Source organism: Ursus maritimus, unplaced genomic scaffold (genome assembly GCF_017311325.1).
Source record: "Ursus maritimus isolate PB19 unplaced genomic scaffold, ASM1731132v1 scaffold_26, whole genome shotgun sequence".
Taxonomy (NCBI): Eukaryota; Metazoa; Chordata; class Mammalia; order Carnivora; family Ursidae; genus Ursus; species Ursus maritimus.
Genome location: NW_024425119.1, coordinates 34,740,888 through 34,766,548, shown reverse-complemented (window position 1 = coordinate 34,766,548; position 25,661 = coordinate 34,740,888). Strand labels below are relative to the sequence as shown.

General features: G+C 35.0%; 1 protein-coding gene across 1 annotated transcript in view; it reads left to right on the top strand.

The window, feature by feature from the left end:
- The window catches only part of ADAMTS20 (ADAM metallopeptidase with thrombospondin type 1 motif 20), a 167,558-nt gene that overhangs the window by 31,062 nt on the left and 110,835 nt on the right, over positions 1-25,661 (top strand). Inside the window, exons 4-7 of the mRNA XM_008704712.2 lie at positions 6,203-6,459; positions 19,383-19,466; positions 19,961-20,085; positions 21,419-21,459. Of these exons, the coding sequence (XP_008702934.2) occupies positions 6,203-6,459; positions 19,383-19,466; positions 19,961-20,085; positions 21,419-21,459 (507 nt within the window). The remainder of the gene's footprint in view (positions 1-6,202; positions 6,460-19,382; positions 19,467-19,960; positions 20,086-21,418; positions 21,460-25,661) is intronic.

Here is a 25,661-nt window from a genome sequence, read left to right as displayed (position 1 = left end):
CACTGACTCTGGAGTCAGTCCCAGAATTTGAGTCCCGGATGTGCTATTTAACATACGACTGGGTTTTATTAACCCAATTCTATGAAACTTTTGTTTTTGTTGGGTAAATCTAAACTGTTCACTGCTGTTATGGTAAATGGTCTATTTAGTTTTGTTCCTTTTGTTTAATTTGCAGTTCCATCCGTGATCAACTGCGGTTGTGAGTTTTTTAATCTCCATGTTGCATATTCCTCATCTGTAATATGGAATTGACAATACCTATCTCGCGGTGCTGTTTAAGTGAATTAATATAAGTAAATTTACCAGAAGTACACTTGACTGACAGTAAGCAGTAGGTGTTAGGTATTGTTCATATTTTATATTGATGTTCTGATTCTTTTTTCACATTTCCTTACTTATGGTGACTTTTAAAAATTAACCCCTCCCTTTAAAATTGGAAGTTCTGGCTGTTTCTTTGGTAATGTGCTTATTTTTAGTAGTTATATATACACTTATGTCTGGTATTTAAAAGTAAACAATAATTTTATCTCTCTTGCACTAAGCAATAGGACGTATCCTAGTTCCCTCCTGCCCTACTGAGTTTCCCAAGTTGAATATGCCAGTTTTCAGTGTCATCAGCAGGATATGGGAGGTTCAGGTGCCCCACGTTATATTACCATAACTTGTTGTTGCCAGTATCTTTCATTTTAGCCTTTTTGTTGGGGGGGGGGATATAATGTTTCATTGTATTTTAATTTGCATTTTAATAATTATCAATTTTGGGGACATGTATTGCCTTTGGATTTTGTCTCTTTTGAGGTATTTAGGTCTCCCTTATTTTTCTTTTTTGTTGATTGAGGATTTAACTATGTAATACGTATGAAAGCTCTTTGTTTATATATACTGCAAATATCTTCTTCCATAATGGTGTTTTTTAGTGAACACAAGTTCAGTCTTGATTTAATCAAATGAATAGTCTTTATGCTTAGTATTGTGTGTGTCCTAAGGAATCCTTTTTAAAATTTTAACCCAGATTGTGAGGATATTTTGTTGCAGCATCTTCTAAGAACCTTATGAAGCTTGTTTTCCTTTTTGCAGTTCTTAGAGTTTTGGAAAAAGTAGTGCTCTTTTTAAAAAATATTTAGTGGTAAAGCCATTTGAGGTTGGATTTTTTGGGAAAGATTGATTAGGACTCAATTTCTATTTATGTAAAAAATTTTTTTAAAGATTTTGAGACAAAGGGAGAGATTGAGATAGCATGAGTGGTGGGGAGGGGCAGAGGGAGAGGGAGAAGCAGACTTCATCTCAGAACTCTAAGATTATAACCTAGGTAGAAGACAGATACTTAACCGACTGAGCCACCCCGGCACCCCAGGACTCAATTTTTAAAGTTATGTGGTTCGTTAGGCTTTTTAGTTCTCTATGGGTCAGTTTGGGTAAGTTGTATTTTTCCAGGAATGTTCTAGAAAACATTTCTAAATTTGTTTCCATCAAGTTGATTGTAATAAATATTTGTTTATGTCTATGGGATCTTGATACAGGCTATTTTTTCCTTTTTAAAATACTCTAGGGGACGCCTGGGTGGCTCAGTCGTTAAGCGTCTGCCTTCGGCTCAGGGTGTGATCCCGGTGTTCTGGGATCGAGCCCCACATCGGGCTCCTCCGCTGGGAGCCTGCTTCTTCCTCTCCCACTCCCCCTGCTTGTGTTCCCTCTCTCGCTGGCTGTCTCTCTGTTAAATGAATAAATAAAAAATCTTTAAAAAAAATAATAAAAAATAAAATACTCCAGAATCGTTTTGTTCTAGGGACCCCCCCCCCCCGCACTATCCATTTTTTTTTCTTTCCTATTTTTGCATTTCCTATTAATGGCTATATTGTCTCCTTTAATGTTTTCATTCCAGTTTGGAGTTATTTGTTACTTTAGCCTACACAGAGCCCTCTGTTCTAACTTATTCTCTTGTAAGTCTGACTACTTCAGACCACAGTGTTTCCTTAATTGGATTGTGTTCCCATTTTACCTACTATTGCTAGCCAGTGAGATATTTGATTTCTTAGTACCCAGGCGGGGCAGACTTTAGGAGATTTCTCAGGCAGTGAGATATTGACAGGCCCTTGTAACCACCCATTCAACTTTGTATGAATTTGATTATTTTAGACACCTCATGTAAGTGAGATCCTACAGCATTTTTTTTTTTTTTTTGTGACTGGTTCATTTTACTTAGCATAACATCTTCAAGGTTCATCCATGTTGTAGCATGTAACAGAATTTCCTTTAAGGCTGAATAATTCATGGTATGTATATGCCACATTTCATTATCCATTTATCCATTGATGGACATTTGAGTTGCTTCTACCTTTTGGCTATTGTGAATAATGCTGCAGTGAACATGGGTGTGCATATTCTCTTTATGACCCTGTTTTTGATATTTTTGAATATATACTCAGAAGTAGAATTGCTGGATCATATGGTAGTTCTATTTGTAATTTTTTAAGGCACCTTTATATTTTCTGTAGTAGCACCATTTTTATAATTCCACCAATAGTGTGCAGGGATTCCAATTTCTCCAACACTTAAATTATAGTAGCTATCCTACTGTGTGTGGAGTGATATCTCATTGTAGTTTTGATTTGAATTTTTCTAATTAGTGAGGTTGAATATCATGTCACATGCTTGTTGGCTATTCGTATATGGTCTTTGGTGAAATGTCTATTCACATCCTTTGCCCGTGATTGAACAGGGCTGTTTTTGTGGAGTTGTGGGAATCTTTTAAAAACACATCCTGTGTGTGTGTGTGTGTGTGTGTGTGTGTGTGTGTGTGTCTCCCCACTTGTTCAGGGAGTTGTATTTATGATACCAACATTCCTATATTTCCAATAGAATGTAATTATCTTGCTTGGGGGTGTGGGGGGGATAAAGAACAGTGGGTTAATGGAGCTTACATTTTTCAGTCCATAAATAATATTTAAAAATAAAACCACATTCTGCATTTCATTATAGTTCTAATGCTTTTTTTTCGTATGATGTTTGAGTGAATGGCACTTACTATGACCATAATCACTGTAGTCTATCAAGTTCCTACAGCACTGGTTCACAGCACACATCTATTAAATTGATACTCATCAATAAAAAATGTTGGAATTTCCTATATTTTCAAATCAGATTACAGTACATTCACCTCTGAGTTTAGGGGGCATATCACAGAATGATTTATCCTAGCAAATACACAGACAATCTCATGAGCTTTATCTAGTAGGTGTTGATGAAGAGATCCATTTAAAAAAACTCAAACACCGATTCAAGCATGTTCCTTTGCTTCCATAATCTTGCCGATAGTACTCACAGGTAGACAGTGGACAGTGCTCATGACCACCCAGTATTGCTGGGCGAGATTCTGCTGCCCCTAGTTCCCTTAATGAAAAAAATGAAGGCTTTCCTGCCAGTTAAATAGCTGAATTGGACTCTCAGCCTGAAAACGCCTCATCAGTGCTTTGTCTTCAGGCTTCCCAAAGCATCAGCTAAGAAAATGCTCCAGAACCTGGCACATCAAGATTTGTAAGAATAGAAACACGCCTCAGTAGTTTTGGAAAGCCATTTGTCTTCAGTAATAATAATTAAAAAAAAACCCCAAATATAAAACAGCTGCTGTTGTATATCACCATCACCCTAAAACTAAGGCTACACATTTCATGAGATTTATCTGAAATTTTTAAAATAAGGAAATTATGGTACACCCCACTCTGCTATAAGGACTGTGAAACACTTGTAGAGCATTCCCCGAAAGAAGTGAGAATGAAAAACTTTGTTTTCCACTTGCCACAGGCTTGGGTAACAATGCACTCTGATTGCCAAACAGAATCTCACATAGCTTCTGCCTCAAGAATTTGAGCAGCGTCACAGCACAACTCTATGAATAGGCATTTTTTAACTTTATAAACCTAGCAAAATAGCCAACTGTTTTTCCTAAACAAAGCGGTTATAGTCAATCTTTTAAAAGTTAATTTGGAGGGCATGTGTCTGTCAATAGCACATATTTCTTAATATAATTAGTAATAAAAGTAAGAACTACCATTTACTGAGTACTGATCTGATGGCTTTTATTGGATTATCTAATTTATTCCTTGAAAACCTTATGGTCTGTGATGGGTGGCTGAATATGCCAATCCAAGGTATATACCACTTTGGCATAAGGGTTACTTTGAACTAAAAACCATTAAAAAAACAGATGCAAGGAAGGCATTTTAATTCTCGTCTTCAGGAAAAAAGATTTGTAGGTCTTTTCTCCCATTCAGTAGGTTGCCTGTTCACTCTGTTGTGTCCTTTGATACAATTTTAAAATTTGGTGTAGTCTTGCTTGTCTATTTTGTCGACTGTGCTTTGGTGTCTTACCCAACCAAGAAGTCCTTGCCAAATCCAATGTCATGACGCTTTTCTACCATGTTCTCTTTTAGGACTTTCAGCGTTTGAGGTCTTTAATCCATTTTTGAGTTTTTATAAGATAATGCTCTAATTTCATTCTTCTCCATGTGGATGTCTAGTTTTTCCATCTCTTGTTGAGAGCATTCTTTTCCCATAGAGTAGTCTTGGCACCCTTGTTGAAGATCATTTGACCGTATATGTGGGTGTTTATTTCTGGGCTCTGTATTCTGTTCCATTGATTTATATGCCAGTCTTGCTAAGCACAGTCTTATATAAATCTTTTTGTTGATGTAGGTTTTCCTTAGGTATGTATCTAGTAGAATTGCAGGGGTAGCATAAAGATATGTCTAACTTGGCAATTGCTGAGTGGTTTTCTAAAGTGGTTGTTCTAACACTTGGTATTATTGGTTTTTCAAATTTAAGCCATTTGGGTAGGTAGAATCACTTTTTTGCCTCTAGGTTGAATTGTTATTGAAGCACTTAAAATTATTCTGAGATTTATCCTTAAATATGTGTACTCATTGTCACTTTCTACTGGAGTGTAACCTTTATAAGGTCTTTTGGCTCCTCAATTTCTTAATGTATCCTGGTGTAGAGTAGGCATCAGTGTTAAAATAGATGAACAAATCCGTATATTTACCTTCTTCCTGATAACTCTGAGATTTGTATATAAGTTATGTCTGAGCTCTTCTCCCAGGTCTAATAAGTGGTAATGAATATCTTAGTGGTGGAGTTACCCCAAGAGAAAGATCATAGGACAGAATACACTCAGTTTGGCCAATTCAGTATTTCCCACTGAGGTGAATTTTAAAACCTAAGCACACAGTAATATTAAAAGGTAGGATGGTTTTAGAATCTATGGAAACAATGCTTTTGTTTCTTATAAGCATAGGATTGCTGCTTATTTAAAAGGAAATTACTTTTGTAATAGTTTTATATTTCTGTCTAATCCTTATAGTACAACTAAGTCTGAGTATTTCCAGACTTTTGATTTCTTCTTACCTGATTCCTTTGGTCCGCTTTTCTGTTGGAAATACTTCCCCAAACAGTTGTCAGAAGAAATAGTGAAAAATAAAGGAGAGAGGACATGGAGAAGGATGTAGGACAAGCACCTATGCTGCTTATAATTTTTTTCTAATAGTGCAAATAATTAAGAACTTAGTTTCTATAAATGTGTAGGACTTAAATATGGCCTCTGTAATCTCTAATGTTGAATAATTTGAATGCTGAATTTAAACATAAGCAAACATAAATTATTGGGTATTTTATATAATCAAGTATTATAAAATCTATATCCACATTTGATTTTCTGGATTCAAAAAGCCACCATTGTTATATGGTTTGATTTTTTTTTTTCTATGATGATCTTCACATATGTTTAACAAAAGCTTTTCTGTATTTTATACAAAATGTGATTACTCTGTAATGAGTTGAAATGCCATTGGCTTGAGGCCCCAATTTATCTACTAAAAAAAAATAGGGACTCCTTGATTTTTTAATTAACCCAGTGGTTAATAAATGGACTTGAACAATTATAGCTGTTTAAAAACAACCACAACAACAACAATTAAAAAAAAAAAACACTTGGAGTTTGGGTTTTTTTTAGGGCAATCTATGAAAATGAACATTTTATTACTAGGAATAGTAATCCTCATGGTAGTGCTGCAGAACACTGCTTAACTTCTTTTTATCCTTGTATTTCTCATTGGAAGCAGATGTGTACGTATTAAATTTTTGGCTATTCTGTGCAATATTTTTAGTCCAATCTAATTTAATGGCTCTGCATTATACTGTCTTTTTCCCCTAGAAAGTCAAATAAAGCAAACCACTTTACTTCACAACCACAGCAACATGAACGAGGATCTTAATGTAAAGAAGGAAATGGTTTTAGGGTACCCTTCAAAAAATAAATCCTTGGAAGATGAAAGAAGTCAATTACATTCCAGGAAAAAGCGTTTCTTATCCTATCCAAGATACGTGGAAGTCATGGTTACAGCTGACGCTAAAATGGTTCATCATCATGGACAGAATCTGCAGCACTATGTACTAACTCTAATGTCAATTGTAAGTAAACTCGTCCTTTAAACTTTCTAAGATGTTTAATGTAACATTTTCTTTACGTTTAACTTAAAAGTTACTTGAGCAACTTTTTAAAACACTTGAAAATCTCTGAAAACACTTATTGAAGATTGAATTATTCTTTGTCATGTGTATGCTTTCTACCCGTTGGTGAGAGGGGAGATCCTGGTAGCACTGGTCTTTTTGCCCCTTGAATCTGATTTTTAAACCCTCTTCTTTCTTTCTTTTTTTTTTTTTTAAAGATTTTATTTATTTGACAGAGAGAGACACAGCCAGCGAGAGAGGGAACACAAGCAGGGGGAGAGGGAGAGGAAGAAGCAGGCTCCCAGTGGAGGAGCCTGACGTGGGGCTCGATCCCAGAACTCCGGGATCACGCCCTGAGCCGAAGGCAGACGCTTAACGACTGAGCCACCCAGGCGCCCCTAAACCCTCTTATTTCTGCACAGAAGAAAGGGGATACTATTTTACTATTGCTACACTTGCCAAATCAGAAATTAGGGCAAATGATATATTTTTTTATTAAGTTTTTAATTCCAGCATAGCTAACATAGTGTTATATCAGTTTCAGGTGAATAAATACAGTGGTTCGACCATCTTATACATTATTCAGTGCTCATTGTGATAAATGTACTCTTTAACCCCCATCCCTACCCCTCTGGTAACTATCAGTTCTTTATTAAGAGTCTGTTTCTTGGTTTCTCTTTTTTTCCCTTTGCTTGTGTGTTTTGTTAAAACTCCACATATGAGTGAAATCATATGATATTTGTCTTTCTCTGACTAATTTTGCTTAGCATTATACTCTCTAGCTCCAACCATGTTGTTGCAAATGGCAAGGTTTCGTCTTTTATGGCTGAATAATATTCCATTGTGTGTGTATGTATACACATACCACCTTTTTATCCATTCATGTATCAGTGGACACTTGGGCTGCTTCCATAATTTGGCTGTTGTAAATAATGCTGCGGTAAACATAGGGATGCACGTATCCCTTTGAATTAGGTATGGGTTTTTGTTTTTTGTTTTTTTTCCTATTTTTGGGCAAATACCCAGTAGTATGATTACTAGATTGTGGGGTAGTTCTATTAACTTTTCGAGGTACAGTGGCTACACAAGTTTGCCTTCCCACGAACAGTGAAAGAATGTTTCTCTTTCACTTGTTTTTTTTGTATTTTTGTATTTTTGATTTTAGCCGTTCTGACAGGTATGAGGTAATATCTCATTGTAGTTTTGATTTGCATTTCCCTGATGAGCGATGTTGAGCATCTTTTCATGTGTTGGCCATCTGGATGTCTTTGGAGAAATGTCTGTTCATGTCTTTTGCCCATTTTTAAATTGGATTATTTGTTTTTAGGGTTTTGAGTTGTATCAGTTGTTTATATATTTTAGATACTACCCTTTATTGGATATGCCATTTGCAAATATCTTCTCCCATTCTATAGGTTGCTTTTTAGTTGTATTGATTGTTTCCTTTGCTGTGCAGAAGCTTTGTAATTTTTTTTTTAGGAGCTTTGTATTTTGATGTAGTCCCAATCATATATTTTTGCTTTTATTTCCCTTGCTTCAGGAGACATCTCTAAAAGAAACAAAACAAAAACTGTTGCTATGGCTAATGCCAGAGAAATGCTGCCTGTATTTTGATTGGTTTTCAGTGGATTTTGATGGTTCCAGGTCTCATATTTAGGTCTTTAATTCATTTTGAGTTTATTTTTGTTCATGGTGTGAGAAGGTGATCCAGTTATATTCTTTTGCATGTAGTTGTCCAGTTTTCCCAACACCATTTGTTGAAGAGACTGATTTTTTCCCATTGGATATTCTTTCCTGCTTTGTTGAAGATTAATTGACCATATAGTTGTGGATGTATTTCTGGGTTTTCTATTCTGTTGATCTACATGTCTGTTTTTATGCTAGTACCATACTATTTTAATTACTACAGCTTTGTAATATAACTTGAAGTCTGGAATTGTGATGTCTTCAACTTTTCTTTTTAAGATGCTTTGGTTATTCAGGGTCTTTTGTGGTTCTGTACAAATTTTGGGATTGCTTATTCTAGCTCTGTGAAAAATGCCATTGGTATTTTGATAGGGATTGCATTAAATGTAGATTGCTTTGAGTAGTATAGACATTTTAACAATATTCTTCCAACCCATGAGCATGGAGTTTCCATGCCTTGCCATTTCTTTAGGTGGTCTTGAACTTTTTTCATCCATGTTTTGTAGTTTTTAGAGTAAAGGCCTTTTACCTCTTTAATTAAGCTTCCTAGATATTTTGTTTTTAGAACACTTGTAAATTTGATTCTTTCCTCTTTCTGCTGCTTCATTCTTGGTGTATAAAAATGGAACAAATTTCTGTACATTGATTTTGTATCCTGTGACTTTACTGTGTGACTTCACTGAATTCATTTATCAGTTATAGTAGTATTTTGGAGTCTTTAGGGTTTTCTATATATAGTACCACCCCATCTGCAAATAGTGAAAGTTTTACTTAACAGTTTGAATGCCTATTTTGTTTGTTGTCTAATTGCTGTGGCTAGGATTTCCAATACTATGTTGAATAAAAGTAATGAGAGTGGACACCTTTGTATGTTCCTGATCTTAGAGGAAAAGCTCTCAGTTTTTCCCCATTGAGTGTGATTTTGGCTGTGGGTTTTCCTTTCCTTTCCTTTTTTTTTTTTTTTTTTTTAAGATTTTGTTTGAGAGAGAGAGCACACAAGCAGGGGGACAGGCGGAGGAGAGAAACAAGCAGACTTCCCACTGAGTGCGGAGCCCAGCATGGGGCTTGATCCCAGGACCCTGAGATCATGACCTGAGCTGAAGTTAGTTGCTTAACCAACTGAGCCACCCAGGTGTCCCAGCTGTGGGTTTTTCATATAAGGCCTTTATTATGTTGAGGTATGTTTTCTCTAAACCTACTTTGTTAAGGTTTTTTGTTTTTTGTTTTTTGTTTTTTTTAATCATGAGTGGATGTTTTACTTTGTCAAATGCTTTTTCTGCATCTATTCAAGTGATCATATGGTTTTTAATCTTATTGATGTGATGTATCACATTGATTTGTGAATATTGAACCACCCTTGCATCCTGGGAATAAATCCTACTTGATTGTGGTGAATAATTTTTTTTTTTTTAACACATTGTTGGATTCAGTTTGCAGTATTTTGTTGAGGATTTTTGCATCTGTGTTCATCAGAGATACTGGCCTGTAGTTCTCTTTTTGTGTGGTGTTTTTATCTGGTTTTGATAGCAGGATGATACTGGCCTCATAAAGTGAATTTGGTAGTTTTCCTTCCTCTTCTATTTTTGGAATAGTTTGAGGAGAATAGGTATTAACTCTTTATATATTTGGAATTTGCCCATGATGCCATCTGGTCCTGGACTTTTGTTTGTTGGGAGTTTTTTGATTACGGATTCAATTTCATGCTGGTTATCAATCTGTTCAAAGTTTCTATTTCTTCCTGCTTCAGTTTTGGTAGGTTATGTTTTTAGGAATTCATTTCTTTTAGGTTGTCAAGTTTGTTGGTGTATAATTTTTTATAATCTCTTACAACCGTTTGTATTTCTGTGGTGTTGGCATTTCTTTCATTTGTGACATTTGTGACTTTATTTGGGTCCTCTTTTGTGATGAGTCTGGCTAGAGGTTTATCAATTTTCTTTCAAAGAACTAGCTCCTGGTTTCATTGATCTGTTCTATTTTTAATTTCTCTATTTATGCTCTAATCTTTATTATTTCCTTCCTTCTGCTGGTTTTGGGTTTTTTTTTCCTTTTCCTAGCTCCTTTAGGTGTAGTGTAAGGTTAGGTTGTTCATTTGATATTTTTCTTCTTGAGGTAGGCCTGTATTGCTATAAACTTCCCTCTTAGAATAGCTTTTGCTACATCCCAAAGACTTTGGACCATTGTTTTCATTTTCATTAGGAGAGATATTTTAAATGATAAATGTATTTAGGGGGATAAAAGGATAGGCTATTACTGAGAGAGCTGCTTTAGCAAATTTGGAATGTAAGATCACAGTAGCTGTAAGAGTTCTTGATCTGATATTAATATCTGTTGAGCAGTGGTGGTGGCAGTATCCATGGAACAGAATTCTAGACCTAGTGAAGGATCTGTAAAAAATATATCCTATACATACACCTACTTAAATCTGTTGTCTGGGACATTTCTGGATTTAGGTCTGTTTTGGAGTAATTACTAAAAGCACCCCCTTTTCATGCTCAGAAGTTTCCTGGTTTAGTTAATGAATTATATAGTCATTTATACAGATTTAGGGTATTGGAACATGTCTAATGGCTGGAAGTACCTCTATTCACATGTAGAGAATTCAGGCCCACTTGAACAGACTTGGCCAGGATAGTTCTATTGACCATTGTAAATATTTCTTAGCTAGAAATGCCCAGTTAAGTACATTTTGATTTGAAGAGACTAAGACCCTGTTATTTTCCTTATGTATAACATTTTACCTTAAATTCTTATGATTATCTGTGCTAAGAATATGTGGCCTATGTTGCCTAAGCACTGTATCTGGTATAAAGTGGGCATTCAGTAGTTAATGAAAGATAGAATGAATAAGCGATTAAAGTAATACTTTTTTTCAGAATGCATAACCTTGTAACAGGCCAAAAAACCCAGATGATTCAAAATGATTTTTGAAGTGTACAAAATGGACACTTGTTGACTTGAAATTTTAAAATGAAAACAGAGCTATACCTAGGAATTTATCCTGATAACATGCTTTTACTTCTGAATCTGAAGTAATTAGGTGTGTAATTATCTAGATGTATAATTATCTGCATATGGGTGTGTCATGCTCATTATGAGGGGATTCTAATGAGAGCGGTGACATAGAGGATGTTCATTGATAATGTAGGAAATTGAATCAATTATATGGAACAGTAAAGGATAAAGCTTGTAATTTTAAATGGTTAAAGGAGATATTCATTAAGAAAATGGTGGGGAAGAGGGTAGAAATACCAAAAGAAAATATTAGATTTTGTAAATGCAACAGATTGTGAAGCCTGTTTAATGATGGGCAACTTTGATACCTGTGCTATGGAAATATGGACTAAAAGGAGGAAAGGAGAACAAGAGGAATGTTCATTGAACAAATTTTGGAATAGTTACACACAGTTTTGGTGATAATGGCATCCTTAGAAGAGTTTTGTTACCTGTATTTCACATAAACATCATTATAATCACTGTTTGGAAGATACTGAGACATAACCTGGAGATTACTGAAGTTGTCCATGGGAGTTTTATAGCCACAGTTCATCAAGGGCAAAACAGACCTTTTGACTTCATAGAAAGTAAGTAAATCAGCTCTCAGATTGCTTGAAAGAGTAACCCAATGTGTGCATGTATCACTTTCTAGGTTCTTATCCCCACTAAGAGAGCCAATTTCAGTTGAAGATTAGATGTTTATAGATCTAGTCAACTGGTTGTGTTGAGCGCTCATTCACAAGGAGATGGACCACACTGGGGTTAGGAAAGAGGGAAGCATTCCAAATGTAGATGAGTAGGAGGAAAAATTTAGAGTCTCTCTCTTGAGGTGGTTTGGGTTTTGTATATGCTTTCCTTCCTCTTCAGAGGTCAAATTTCAGATGATTTGTAAATTACCTGGGTTTAATGCTTTTTCTACATTTTTTTTTCATTAAGTGAATGTGTGGAATTTAAGAAACAAAAATGAGGATAGGGATAAAGAGGCAAACCAAGAATCACTCTTAACTATAGAGAACAAACTGATGATTACTAGAGGGGAGGTGTGTTGGGAGTGGGGGGACAGGTGAAACAGGTGAGGGGGATGAAGGAGGGCACTTGTGATGAGTACCGGGTAATGTATGGAAGTGTTGCATCACTATAATGTATGTACACCTGAAGCTAATAGTACACTGTATGTTAACTAACTGGAATTTAAATAAAAAGGTAAAGAATGTTCGGATAAGGATACAGGAAAGTCAGCAGACTTCTGTATATAATATATATATGTATTATATATATTATATATTATATATATTAATATATATTTAATATATATTAATATATATATTATTGTTAGTGAAAAGCTGTGACCACAGCTATATTTGCAGATATAAGCCATGTGAAAGGAAACTCTGAGCAAGAGTGGACAGACTCCTTTTTTTCCTGGGACTTTCCTAGTTTCAGTGTTAAGGCTCATGTCCCTGGAAACCCTGTAGTCCTAGGCAAACTGGGACAGTTGGGCGTGCATTGTAGATTTGGTCAAATCTAGTTCCTCTTGTTTTATCTCCACTCATGAATTCCATTTCCAAAATTGCTCTGTGGAGGTAAGAGGAATGCTGTCTCCATGTAAGCGTCTGCAGATGCTTCTGATTGAGGAAGGAGCCATTGAGATTTTGCACATTCTGTCCTCGTTTTTAAGAAGGCCTTAACTGCATTTATTCAAACACACACAGGATATTGGTAATGTTCTTGGTGATAGTAATTTAGGAAAAAGACAAGAAAATGTGATTGAGGCTTGAAGTATAATTGTGAACCACTTAATGTGTTGGCTCCAGATAAAATAGGGGAAATAGCTGAATGCTTCAACACTGAGCAAATGGATTAAATACACCACTTAGAGAGAGGATTATCTACCCTTAACCATCCTGCGCAAAGTAAACATTTGTAGTGTCTTCAACTTTTTCTTTACTTTCAACAATTTAGCAAAATGCGTACAGTGATACAGAAATGTGTGATTTAATTCACTAGGGTGTTGTACAAATAGCATAGTGATCTTATTTAAAGTGATTTCAACATTAAAATCAAAGAATTGTGTATAGTGTATCTAATGAAATGAGTTTGTGTTAAGTGATCAGAGATGTTCAACTGTTTTCTATATCAAGCTTTTATCTTTAGAGAATTTGAGTGACAGTATTTGACTAAACTGGCATTTACGTATAAACTACCAAAGTACTTGTCAACTAGAGGACTTACTTTCTTCAACAGACTTACTTTGATATTCAGTGACTTACTTGGAAATGTTTACTTATTTAATAAACCTTGAAAATATTTACTGGATCAGAGGCTTCTATACTCATTTTGTTCACAAAGGTTTGACTTTATAATGTTCACCTTTTACAGATTTAATGTAAAAGGAGCACCATGTGATCATCAGGAATTAGACTTGTTTATTAAAATATAGTTACTATTAGAGATGTTTATCAACCAAAACCCTCACTTGCATTACACTGACTTAATGTCATTGCTCTCACTGATGTTATTCAGGATAGAGAATTTTCAGCCAGACTAAAATAAAAACTTAATAATATACTTTCCATATTTCAGCATGACCATTAATGTTTGCTTTTCCTTTCCTCAATTCAGTGTTCTGATTATTTTTTAATTTTAATTTTATTTTTTAGATTGAAGTATAGTTGACCTACAATATTTTAGTTTAATTCTCTGCACATAGTTACTTTGTACATAGTGGAATATAATTTTCTAACTTTGAGCAAAAAGATGTGACAAGAATAGTGATCTTTATAAACAAAATCTCTATACTTTGTTAAAATCTGTTTTATATAGATAATTTTGAAGGTGAAGGTGGTCAAAAGGTACAAACTTCCAGTTATAAGTCCTAGGGGTGTAAAGCACAGCATGGTGAATAGTTGACGTGGTGATTATTTTATATTTGAAAATTGCTTAGAGTAGATCTGAAAAGTTCTCATCACAGGAAAAAATTATAACTGTGTGGTGACGGATGTTAACTTATTGTGGTGATCATTTCACAATATATACATATATCAAATCATTGTATATCTAAAACTAATTATGTCCATTATCTCAAAAATGGCTAAAATGATAAAAATGAAGAGAGCCTTTAGGCATTTCATATATGTACATTTGCTGAAGCTCTATATACAAATTATTTCAAAATAGTTGGTCAGTTAATGGTGACAGTAACTTAATGATTTGCATGAAGTGTATTTTGCCTAGAATTTTCTTAAAATATTTAAACAATATAATTTATACCATTTTTTTTCTCTATCTTTTTTGATAAATGTCTGTGAATTACTGTTTTGTGAGACCTGTAAAGAAACATAAACCTGATATGCCAGGGGAACAAACACTTAAACAATAAAAGACTCAATACATTTTAACTAGATCAATAAAAATTCTAAAATGCAGCACTCTAATTTGTGATGATAGTTACATATATCAATATTGCATGGTTCTGTAGAACAAGAGGTTACCTTAGAAATCTGGCCTAACATTTTCTAAGGTGTAGTCTATGGAATGGGGTACTAGTCCTGTGACATGCTCCGTAGCAAGAAGGGGAAAAAATGTTTAAGCGTTTGTGTGAAATAACCCCTCTCCTAGATCATGCGTATATACGTTAGCCTATTCTAGTTGCTGAAGATACCTGCTTAACAGTTTTACTCAACATTTCTCAAACTGTGGAATGATTTTGTTCTTTAAAACAAATGCTCTCCACACTCCTCCCCCAATAGCATGTGGTAAATACTAATTAAATACTCTAGGGCATTGTGACCAAGGGTGTTTGCTGTGTCATCATAGTCGCAGGTATTGAGGCAAAAAGTAGATAGATGCATTTCCAGAGTTGAGAAACTTCCTTTTAACTAGTAATAGAGCTAGAACTAAAGCCAAGGTCTCCTGACTACATAAGAGTTCTGAGGCCATGGTCAAGTGACCATAGTAGGGCAATGCCATAAACAGATCAGGGTTCTGAAAGAAATTTTTGTACCAAGAGCTAATTAGAAGGGCTTAGGGTAGAATGCTGGAATTCCCTAAAATAGATTCAATGGTGAGAGCTAAAACCAATAAACTTATGAATGTATTCATGAAGAAACAGCAAACATGGTACCCTACCATAATGGCAATCTAATATGGGGTGGTAGTTTGGGGATGAGAGAAGCACATTATACATGCCAATTAGAAAAGCCTCTGAGAAATGAAATGGGCCTTGTGGTCATTCATCTGCCTGCTTCACAATTCCATTTAATTGAATCGTTACACCATAGCACCTTTAAATATCCAAATATAGTAAAAGGTATATACATTGAATATGAGCACATAGATGACGGTCAGCACATACAACAGGAAGTGCATACAATTAAATAGGATAACCTTAATTACTTCATGATACATTTTAGTATGAAAGCAAAATATCAATCTGAGGGTTTTGGGGGGAGTTTGTGAAGAATTAAGTTGAGCCCCCTGTTTTTGTATTTTTTACCTCTGGAAGAATTGAGGTTTTATTTTTAAGTTTTTATTTAAATTCCAGTTAACATACAGTGTAATATTAGTTTCAGGTGTATAATATAGTGATTCAATATTTCCATACAACACCCCGTGCTCATTATAGAAAGTGTGCTCATTAATCCCCATCGCCTATTTCATCCATCCCCCCCACTCACCTCTCTTTTGGTAAACATCAGTTTATTCTCTATAGTCAAGAGTCTGTTTCTTGGTTTGCCTCTTCTACCCCCCTCCACTTTGTTAAATTTCACATTTGAGTGAAATCCTATGGTATTCATATCTGATTTATTTATTTTACTTAGCATAATACTCTGTAGCTCCATCCGTGTCATTGTAAATGTCAAGATTTCATTCTTTTGTGTGGCTGAGTAATATTCCATTGTAGGTATATATGCTACATCTTCCTTATAGATCTGTTACTTGTCAGGTGCAGTGTCTGTTTCCTTCTGAAACTCAATATTTTTAAGACTCTATATTTTGTAGCTGATGCTAAAATATCCAGATTGTCATTTTTAGTCAACGTCTTTGGGGTAATGAGTGGAGAAATTAGCTATGTAGATACTTCATAGTACTTAAGCTTTTTTCTGTGTGGAGTAACTGGGAATGCATGGTCTCCTGTGACCTAGAAGTCTTCACAACTGTTCATTTTTAAGGGGGAAAAGAGCCTTTGTGCATACCTTTGAGGTGTATTATTTACTTTGTAATTTGACTTAGAAAAGCATCCACTTTTAAACTCACTGGATCAAAGGATGACTCTGTAGTTAAAGTATGGGTATACTTTGTTTTCTATGGGAGATAAGTATTTTTTAAAGTTACATGGATATTATCAGTTCAGCTACAAATTTCCACAGCTCCCATTTTCAAGTGAGTAGTACTGTAGTGTTAACAGACGTGCTTGAAATTGCCAACCATTTGATTGTCCCTGTCTTAACTTACTCTCAACCCCACAAAACCCCCACTTTTGCCAAAAAATGCTATTGCCAGACCTGAAGGCACCACTGTTGGTAGACCAACCTGTTAATATTTGTGGCTGTGTGGCTAAAACAGTAGAAAAAGGTGCTGGAATGTGTATGGAGGTCCACGCTGACCCTACAGTGTCAGCATTTCCAGAGATGCTTTTGGCTCTGGTTCTGGTTGTATTCCGTGTAGCAAAAGAAACAGCAGCAGCCATATATGTTATTCATTATATTGAAACCACGTTGGCTGATGGAATGAGGGCTCCACTAGTACTTCTAGCAAATTCTAAGGTCCAGAAGGTCAGGGTCCATGACTTCCTTATCTCTGAGTTGCTAGCCAACAAAGCAGGGTGTAAATGCTGAATATTTATCAGAGATGAGATGAGTAGTACCTCCTCAAGCAATTGCTATTTTGGTTTGTGTAGTGGTCCAGGAGATGGTGATCCAGGTTTCAGAAACTTTAAGGTATAGTTGACAAGGTGTACAACAGTGATGCGACAACTGTACATGTTATGCTCTGCTATGCTCAAGTTTAGCTACCATCTGTCACCTCACAAGGCTATTAAAATACCATCGACTGTATTCCCTATGTAGTCCCTGTCATCCCCATGACTTACTCCGTAACTGGAAGCTTGTACCTTCCACTCTTTCACCTGTTTTGCCCATCCCCCATCCCCTCCCCTCTGGCAACCACCAGTTGGTCCTCTGTATTTACGAGTCTGTTAATGCTTTGTTTTGCTTTTTAGATTCTATGTATAAGTGAAATCATATGGTATTTGTCTTTTTTTGGTCTGACTTATTTCACTTAGCTTATACTCTCTAGGTTCCTCCCTGTCGTCACAAATGGCAAGATCTCATTCTTATGGCTGAGTAATATTCTCTTACATATATACTGTGTCTTAACCATTAATCTATCAGTGGGCACTTAGATTTTCCATATCTTGGCTAGTGTAAGTAATGCTGTTGTAATAAACATAAGGGTGCATGTATCTTTTTGAATTAGGATTTTCTTTGGGTCAATAAATACCCAGTAGTGGAATTACTGGATCATATGGTGTTCCTATTTTTGAGGAACCTTTATACTGTTTTCCATAGTGGTTGTAACCACTTTACATTCCCATCCATGGTGCACAGGGGTTCCTTTTTCCCCACATTCTCACCAACACTTATTTCTTGTCTTTTTATTACTAACCATTCCTGATAGGCGTAAAGCGTTATTTTGTGGTTTTGGTTTGCATTTCCCTGGTCAGTGATTTTGAGCAACTTTTCATATGTCTGGTGGCAACGTGTATGTCATCTTTGGAAAGATGTCTATTCAAGTCCTCTGCTCTACTTTAATCAGATTTTTTTTAAGTTCTTTATATATTTTTGATACCCCTGTTGGATATATCATTTGCAAATGTCTCATTTAGTAGGTTGCCTTTTAATTTTGATGATGGTGTCCTTGGTTGTGCAAAAGCTTCTTATTGTGGTGTAGTCCTCGTAGTTTAGTTTTTCTTTTTGCCCCTTGCCTGAGGAGACCCAGCAAAAAAGATGTTACTAAGGCCATTGTCAAAGAGACTACTGCCTATCTTCGGAAATGATTTTCATTGCACAGGTGGCCCAGGTCCTGAGGGGATTATGTCTCTGAAGGAGTGCAAGACAGAGGCATTGGATGTAGAAGAAACCACTACTGCAGTGGAAACCTTTATGATGGCTACAAGAAGAGGAGATGAATCTAGTGAATTAGCACCTTAACCAGGAATCACACACTGAGCCCATGTAGAGAGCCTCATAGAACTGCATTTTTCAGTCTTAGAGAATTAAAGACCAGGTTGTGACCTGTGACCCCTCTTAGGGTTCCTTGTGTGATTTGGATGAATCTATTTCCATGGATTCCAGTAGTGCTAACCATTAAAAATTATAAGCACACTCAGAATTGGAAATATGCAGCCATTGTGGAAAATATTAGGTAAAACTACCAGAAAAATAGGTAAAACTTATATATTTTTATGGAGAAAAACGGTTATGTTAATTATGGATTGTGACACAGAATGAAGTGGAATTCCTGCTGAATCATCTAAAATATTTTCCAAGGTCTGAGTGTTCAGGTTACTGGAGGATTTTGTTAAAATGCAGACTGCTTCACTAGTCCAGGGTGGGGCCTGCGGTTCTGCATTTCTGATCAGCTCTAGGTGGTACATACCCTGCTGATCTACAGACTGATCTCGGTAGTAGGTTTAAGGATACTCGTGCTCAAACTCAGGTTCACATTGGAATCATTACAAAATACTGGGGAAATTTAAAAGGCACTGATGCTTGGGTTTCAACCCTAGAGATTTTGATTTAATTTGTAAGGGATGTGACCTGGGTATCTGGATTTGTGAAAAGGTCCATAGGAGATTCCAGTGCGCAGCTAAATCAGAGAATAGACGTTCTAGGACTGGTTTCAATTTATGTTTGAGAAGAAATAACTCATTTAAGGCATCTAATCCTATACTTTTTAAATAAAACACTTTCAATATAATTTTATTAGCAGTTATTACATCAAAATTTACATTTACAACATCTAAAGGACTGTCTTAGAAAATCCTAGAGCATATGTAATAAGAATTTAACTCTAAGATAAAACATATTCTCATTAGAGCACAGCACAATATTAATAATTAAGTGCAGTTCTATTAAGAACTAGAACTCCAATGCTTCTTAATATTCTACAGTGCAGATAATCCTACATTTTTTCCCTTGCAGGTTGCAGCAATCTACAAGGACTCAAGTATTGGAAATCTTATCAACATAGTAATCGTAAAATTAGTTGTAATTCATAATGAACAGGTAAGAAACAGGCCTGAAGTTAGTAATCTTAACTGTGGTCAGCTCCTAGTAACAATACATATAGATCACAAAATTGTTATTAGAAAAGAGATGTTTCTAAAATTTACATTTAAAAACTTCATTTGAAAAGGCGTGAGATTAACTTTTTATGTTGTGATGGAAAAGAAGTAACAAAAACAGCTTGAAAACCTAAGGTTTAAAAACAATGAAGTATTCCCTTTTATAATCCTGTCATTGAAGGATTTAAAATTTTTCTTAGAAGTTTTTTGATCCTCAATATTGAATGGTTACATTGAGAAGGTCTCACTAGATTCCCTTTTGATCATGTTTTAAGTATTGCTAAAATATTTTTGAATAAATATAAGGGAGAAATGCCGCTTCACTTGCCTCTGAAAATCCTATTTGGTGAATTGCAAGGATGCTGACAAGCTTGGAGAGAAAAAGAGGCTGTGGATGTTTTAATGTAATATTGAATTACTCATTTTTTTGTGTAGGAAGGACCAGTCATCAGTTACAATGCAGCTACCACATTGCGCAACTTCTGTTTGTGGCAACAAACTCAGAATGTTCTTGATGATGCTCACCCTTCTCACCATGACACTGCTGTTCTTATCACTAGGTACAGTTTTAGAAATAACCCTTCCAACTGCAGTCATTCACCCTTTCTCTCCTGCATGATCACTGATACTTCTTGTTACCTTAATTCTTTATTGATAACACACAGAAGTGTTCTCTGAGAACTTGTATTGCAAAAGATACTATTGTATGAAAACATTGTTGTTGCAGACCAGGATGCTAGCTGATTCCTTAGGAAATTAGCAATGTTAGATTGCTGAGTAATGGATTGACCCAAACAAAATAATTTCCTTGTTTAGTGACAGAATTATGACAAATAATTGCAAATGAACATAGTTATGGAACTGAATACAGGTTATGTTCATTCCCCACTTGATATTTCAATCACTTGGAAAGAAGAGCTTTTGAATTTAATCGGTTGTCCTCTTTTTGGACTTCTTGTACTTAAACATCAAAACATGGAACAGATTTTTTTTTTAATACATGTCTTAATTACTAGACTGCATTTATGAGGGTCTTTCTCAACCTGCTTAAGGAGGACAACTTCTGCTGTTATAAAATGATTGTCCATTTTACAAGCATTACTATATATTAATTCCTGCCTTTGCTTCAGCAACAGTATGGTAGTAAATATACTACCAGGATATTTAGATCTTAGGATTGGTTGGTTGACAAAAGGAAATAATTCTTCCACTTAGGGGTCAGACTCCAAAATATCTGCTTTCTAGAACTCTGAAATGAAACACTTAGTCCATGTAAAATAGCTGTAAAATTTCAGAACAAAAGCAAAATTGACTTAATTTTTTACACCATTTTATATCATCAGCCCGTGGTTCTTCCCTGGATTGTAATTAGAGGCCAAGCAACAAAGATTGGAGATAATGAATTACAAGATGGGAGGTAGACAAAGGAGGCTAGAAGAGGGAGACCATAAGGAAAGACAAGAGAACTGTCAAACTGAACACATAGGGACTAAGTCATGCAGAAGAAAAAAAATAAGCAATTTGGTAATATCAGAACATTATTTGTGGTGGAGAATAACAGTTGAAGCTCATAATGATGGAACATCTAGAAAAGCATAAACTATATTACACATACATGTAAGTAAAGGCGGAGAGGTGAAAAGTACACTTAGAAAGCTTATCGTTGAGTGTGGTTAAAGCTTCAACTCTTTTCAGCACTTTTATATAGCACCTGTTGCTTATTGGTGTATGCAAATGGTGTATTATCCTAGGTTTAAATTATTGAGGGCTTAATAAGATCTGGATTTGGAAGTGAGTTTGTGGTAATAGTCACATCATAGTTCAAGCTTCTTTATCTTTGTTTTGACTTGTAAAAATATTTTCTGAAAATGCTTCAAAATTTTTTGTTTTAAGGGAAGACATTTGTGGAGCTAGAGAGAAATGTGACACATTGGGTAAGTAACTTTGCAAATTAAATGTGACTTATAGAGGTGCCTGGGTGGCACGGTTGGTTAAGCATCTGACTCTTGGTTTCGGCTCACGTTGTGATCTCAGGGTCATGAGATAGAGCCTTGTGATCAGCTCCACGCTCAGCGCCACGCTCAGAGTGGAATCTGCATAAGATTTTCTCTGCCCCTCCCCCCAGCTTGTGTGTTCTCTCTCAAAAAAAATCTTTTATGAATAAATATAGCATATAATTATTTACTGAATTGTTTAAAATGTTTATTTTCCTTTTACTGTAATCATTTTGATTGTCTTGATTAATGATTGTCATTATTAGCTTCTGCTTCAATACATTTTAAAGAATAAGAACTGATATTTTGCCAATTACTACATACACAAAAGCTATATGCAAATTTAAAGCAAAATAATAAAATGAATAGCCATAAATCCACCACCAGATTTAAGAGCCAGAACTTAATACAGTCATATGGCCTTTGCTAAGTCCTTATTCTATTTCTTTGCATATCTCCAAGAGGTAGCCAATACCATGAATTTTATATGTTCCAGTTGCTTTCATCCATATTGAAAAATAGTTCTATATGTCTATGTGTTCATAAGCTGTTTGGTTTTGCTTCTTTTTGAGCATTGTAGTTGTAGTTCATGGATTTTCACTCCTTTATAATAATTCGTCTTCAGTTTACATGCCTACATGCTATCGGTGGATATTTGGACCTATTCCAGGTTTTCATAATGAACTTCACTTTAAAATCTAGGGTGTATTCCTACAGTTGAAATTGTTATGTCATTGAATTTGGTGATGTTCAACTTCGGTGTATCTTAAAGTGGTTGTACCAATTTACATCTTTATCAATAGTGTATGAACATTCCTTTTGATGATGTCCTTTTCAATACAAGGTATCTTCAGATTTATCATTTTTGCCAGTGTAAATGTGATATATTTCATCGCTGTAGTAATTTTCAGTTCCATGATTGAGTTTGAACATCTTTTCATATCTACCGACCATTTATATTTCCTTTACTCTGAGGAATGAAAGAAATATGACCTATTTTTCCACTGTGGTGTTTGTCATTACTGCTTTTTATTTATTATTTTTTTAATTTTAATTTTTTTCCAAGTTTTCATTTAAATTCCAGTTAATATACAGTATAATATTAGTTGCAGGTGTAGAATTTAGTGATTCAACACCTCCATATAACACCCAGTGCTCATCACAGAAGTGCACTCCTTAATCCCTGTCAGCTGTTTAACCCATCCCAGCCCACCCCCACCTTCCCTCTGGTAACCATCAGTTTGCTTTCTTTTTCTTTTTTCTTTTATTTATTTTTTTATAATTTTTTATTATGTTAGTCACCATATAGTACATCCCTACATCAGTTTGCTTTCTATAGTTAAGAATCTGTTTCTTTGTTTTCCTCCCCCCCCCACCCTGCATGATCGTTTGTTTTGTTTCTTAAATTCCACATATGAATGAGAGCTATGGTATTCGTCTTTCTCTGACTTATTTTGTCTAGCACAATACACTAGCTCCATCCATGTCATTTCAAATGGCAAGATTTCATTCTTTTTGATGGTTAGGTAATATTCCATTACCTATATACCATATGTATGTTATATATGTGATATATAATATATATCAATCACAACTTTTTTATCCACTCATCATTCGATGCACATTTGGGCTCTTTCCATCATTTGGCCATTGTAGATAATGCTGCTATAAACATTGGGGTACATGTATCCCTTCGAATCTGTATTTTCATGTCCTTTGGCTAAATACCTAGTAGGGCAATTGCTGGATCCTAAGGTAGTTCTAGTTTTAACTTTTTGAGGAACCTCCATACTGTTTTCCAGAGCGGCTGCACTAGTTTGCATTCCCACCAGCAGTGCAAAAGGGTTCCCCGTTCTCTGTGTCCTTGCCAACACCTGTTGTTTCCTGTGTTGTTAATTTTAGTCATTCTGACAGGTGTGAGATGATACCTCATTGTAGTTTTGATTAGAAAAATATTAAATCTAACCTTATACCTAAAGGAGCTAGAAAAGCAACAAAGTCCAGAATCAGTAGAAGAAAGGAAATAATTAGAACAGAAATAAATGATATAGACACTAAAAACAACAATAGAACAGATCAATGAAACCAGGAGCTGTTTCTTTGAAAAAATTAATAAAATTGACAAGCTCCTAGCCAGACTTATCAAAAAGGACCCAAATAAATCACAAATGAAAGGAAATAACCCCACAGAAAGACAATAAGAGAATATTATGAAAAACTATGTGCCAACAAATTGGACTGTCTTACTGCTTTTTAGATGTTATTTATAACTTTGTGATACTAAACCCATTTTGGTTTATATGTATTACAACTACCTTTCAGTAATTTGTTGCTTAGTTTTCATTTCTTTGTGTTTATGAAAATGTGTAACAGAACTGAATTTATAATTGTAGGGTTAGCAATTTTGTATTTTAAGAAACCTTCTGTAACTCAAAGTCTACACAAATCCTGTTTTCTTATAAACATTTAAAAATTTGTCCTTTCATGTTTAAATTTCTAAACCATTTGGGATAAAATTAGATAGGTAGCTAGTTTTGTTCCTTTTCTATTTGGATAATCATTTTCCTCAGACCATGCATTGAATAGTTCACCTCCTTTACTTAGAATCTGCAGTGTCATAAAAAATTTATATTTGCACAAGTGCCTGCAAATCATTCCTCCATTCCATTAGTCAATTACTTTCCTAATTAGCCCATGTACCAGTTCTACACTACCAGCTGACCTTCGAACAACACAGTTTGAGCTGCACAGGTCAAATTATACGTAGATTATACGTAGATTGATACATAGATTTTTTCCATCAGTACAGTATTGTAAATTATTTTACTTATGATTTTCTTAACATTTTCTTTAGCTTTATTGTAAGAATACAATGTATAATACATATACAAAATGTGTTAGTAGCTCTGTTATTCTGGGGAGCAGTAGGCCATTAGTAGTTAAGTTTTTGGGAGGCAACAGTTAATATGCAGATTTTCTACTGCACAGGGTTGGTGTCCCTCATTCCCATGTTGTTCAAGAGTCAATTGTATTTTAATACTTTTAGCCCTATAATAAGTCCTACTAATTGGTAGGGTGTATACCTTTACCTTATTTTTCAAGAGTATTTTGGCTATTCTTAGACCTTTATTCTTCCATAGAAATTTTAGATCAGCATTTCAACTCCTTATAGAACAATTATCTATTTATGTAGGTCTTTTTAAATGTCTTTCAGCAATACATGTCTTCTTTCAAGCCAGTCATGCACAAATTCTGTTACTTTTTTATTGTAAATGGCATAGAATGCTGATTGATAGGAATGCAATAGACTACTTGGTTTATTGATTTTAAAAATTCTAGCCACCTGATTCATCACTCAAAACCTCATAATTTATTTTTTCAATGTAGACAGTTATATCATTTGTGAATTATGGTGTTATCCTTCCTTTTCAATCCTTTTTTTTTTTTCTTACAGCAAGACCAAAACCTCTGTAAAATGTTGACGAGATGATAGTAGCCTTTTCCTCTGGATTTTAAAGGGAATACTTATAAAGTTACACCGTTAAGAATATTTGCCATAAGTTCTTGGCAGAAAATTTAATACTAGTTTTATGATCCCTAAAAAACATGCTTCCTTTTTTTAATTGAAGTGTAATTGTCGTACAACATTAGTTTCAGTTGTACACTATAGAGATTCAACATTTACATATGTTATGAAATGGTCACCATGATAAGTATAGTTACTATATATCACCACAGTTATGACAGTATTATCGAGTTTATTCCCTATGCTGTACTTCATGTTTCTGTGACTTATTTTATAAATGGAAGCTTGTACCTTTTACTCCCTCTCACCTATTTCACCCCATCCCCTGCCCCCAACCTTCAACGGGCAACTACCAGTTTGTTCCCTGTATTTATCAGACTGTTTGGTTTATTTGTTTTGTAGATTCCACATATAGGTAAAATCAAATGGTATTTGTATTTCGCTGACTTACTTAGCATAAATATACTCTAGATCCATCTGTGTTGTCACAAGTGGCAAGATTTCATTCTTTATGGTCGGATAATGTTTCATTGTATACTTATATACCACATCTTCTTTATCCATTCATCTATCAATGGTCTTAGAAATCACGTTGTTTCCACATCTCGATTATTGT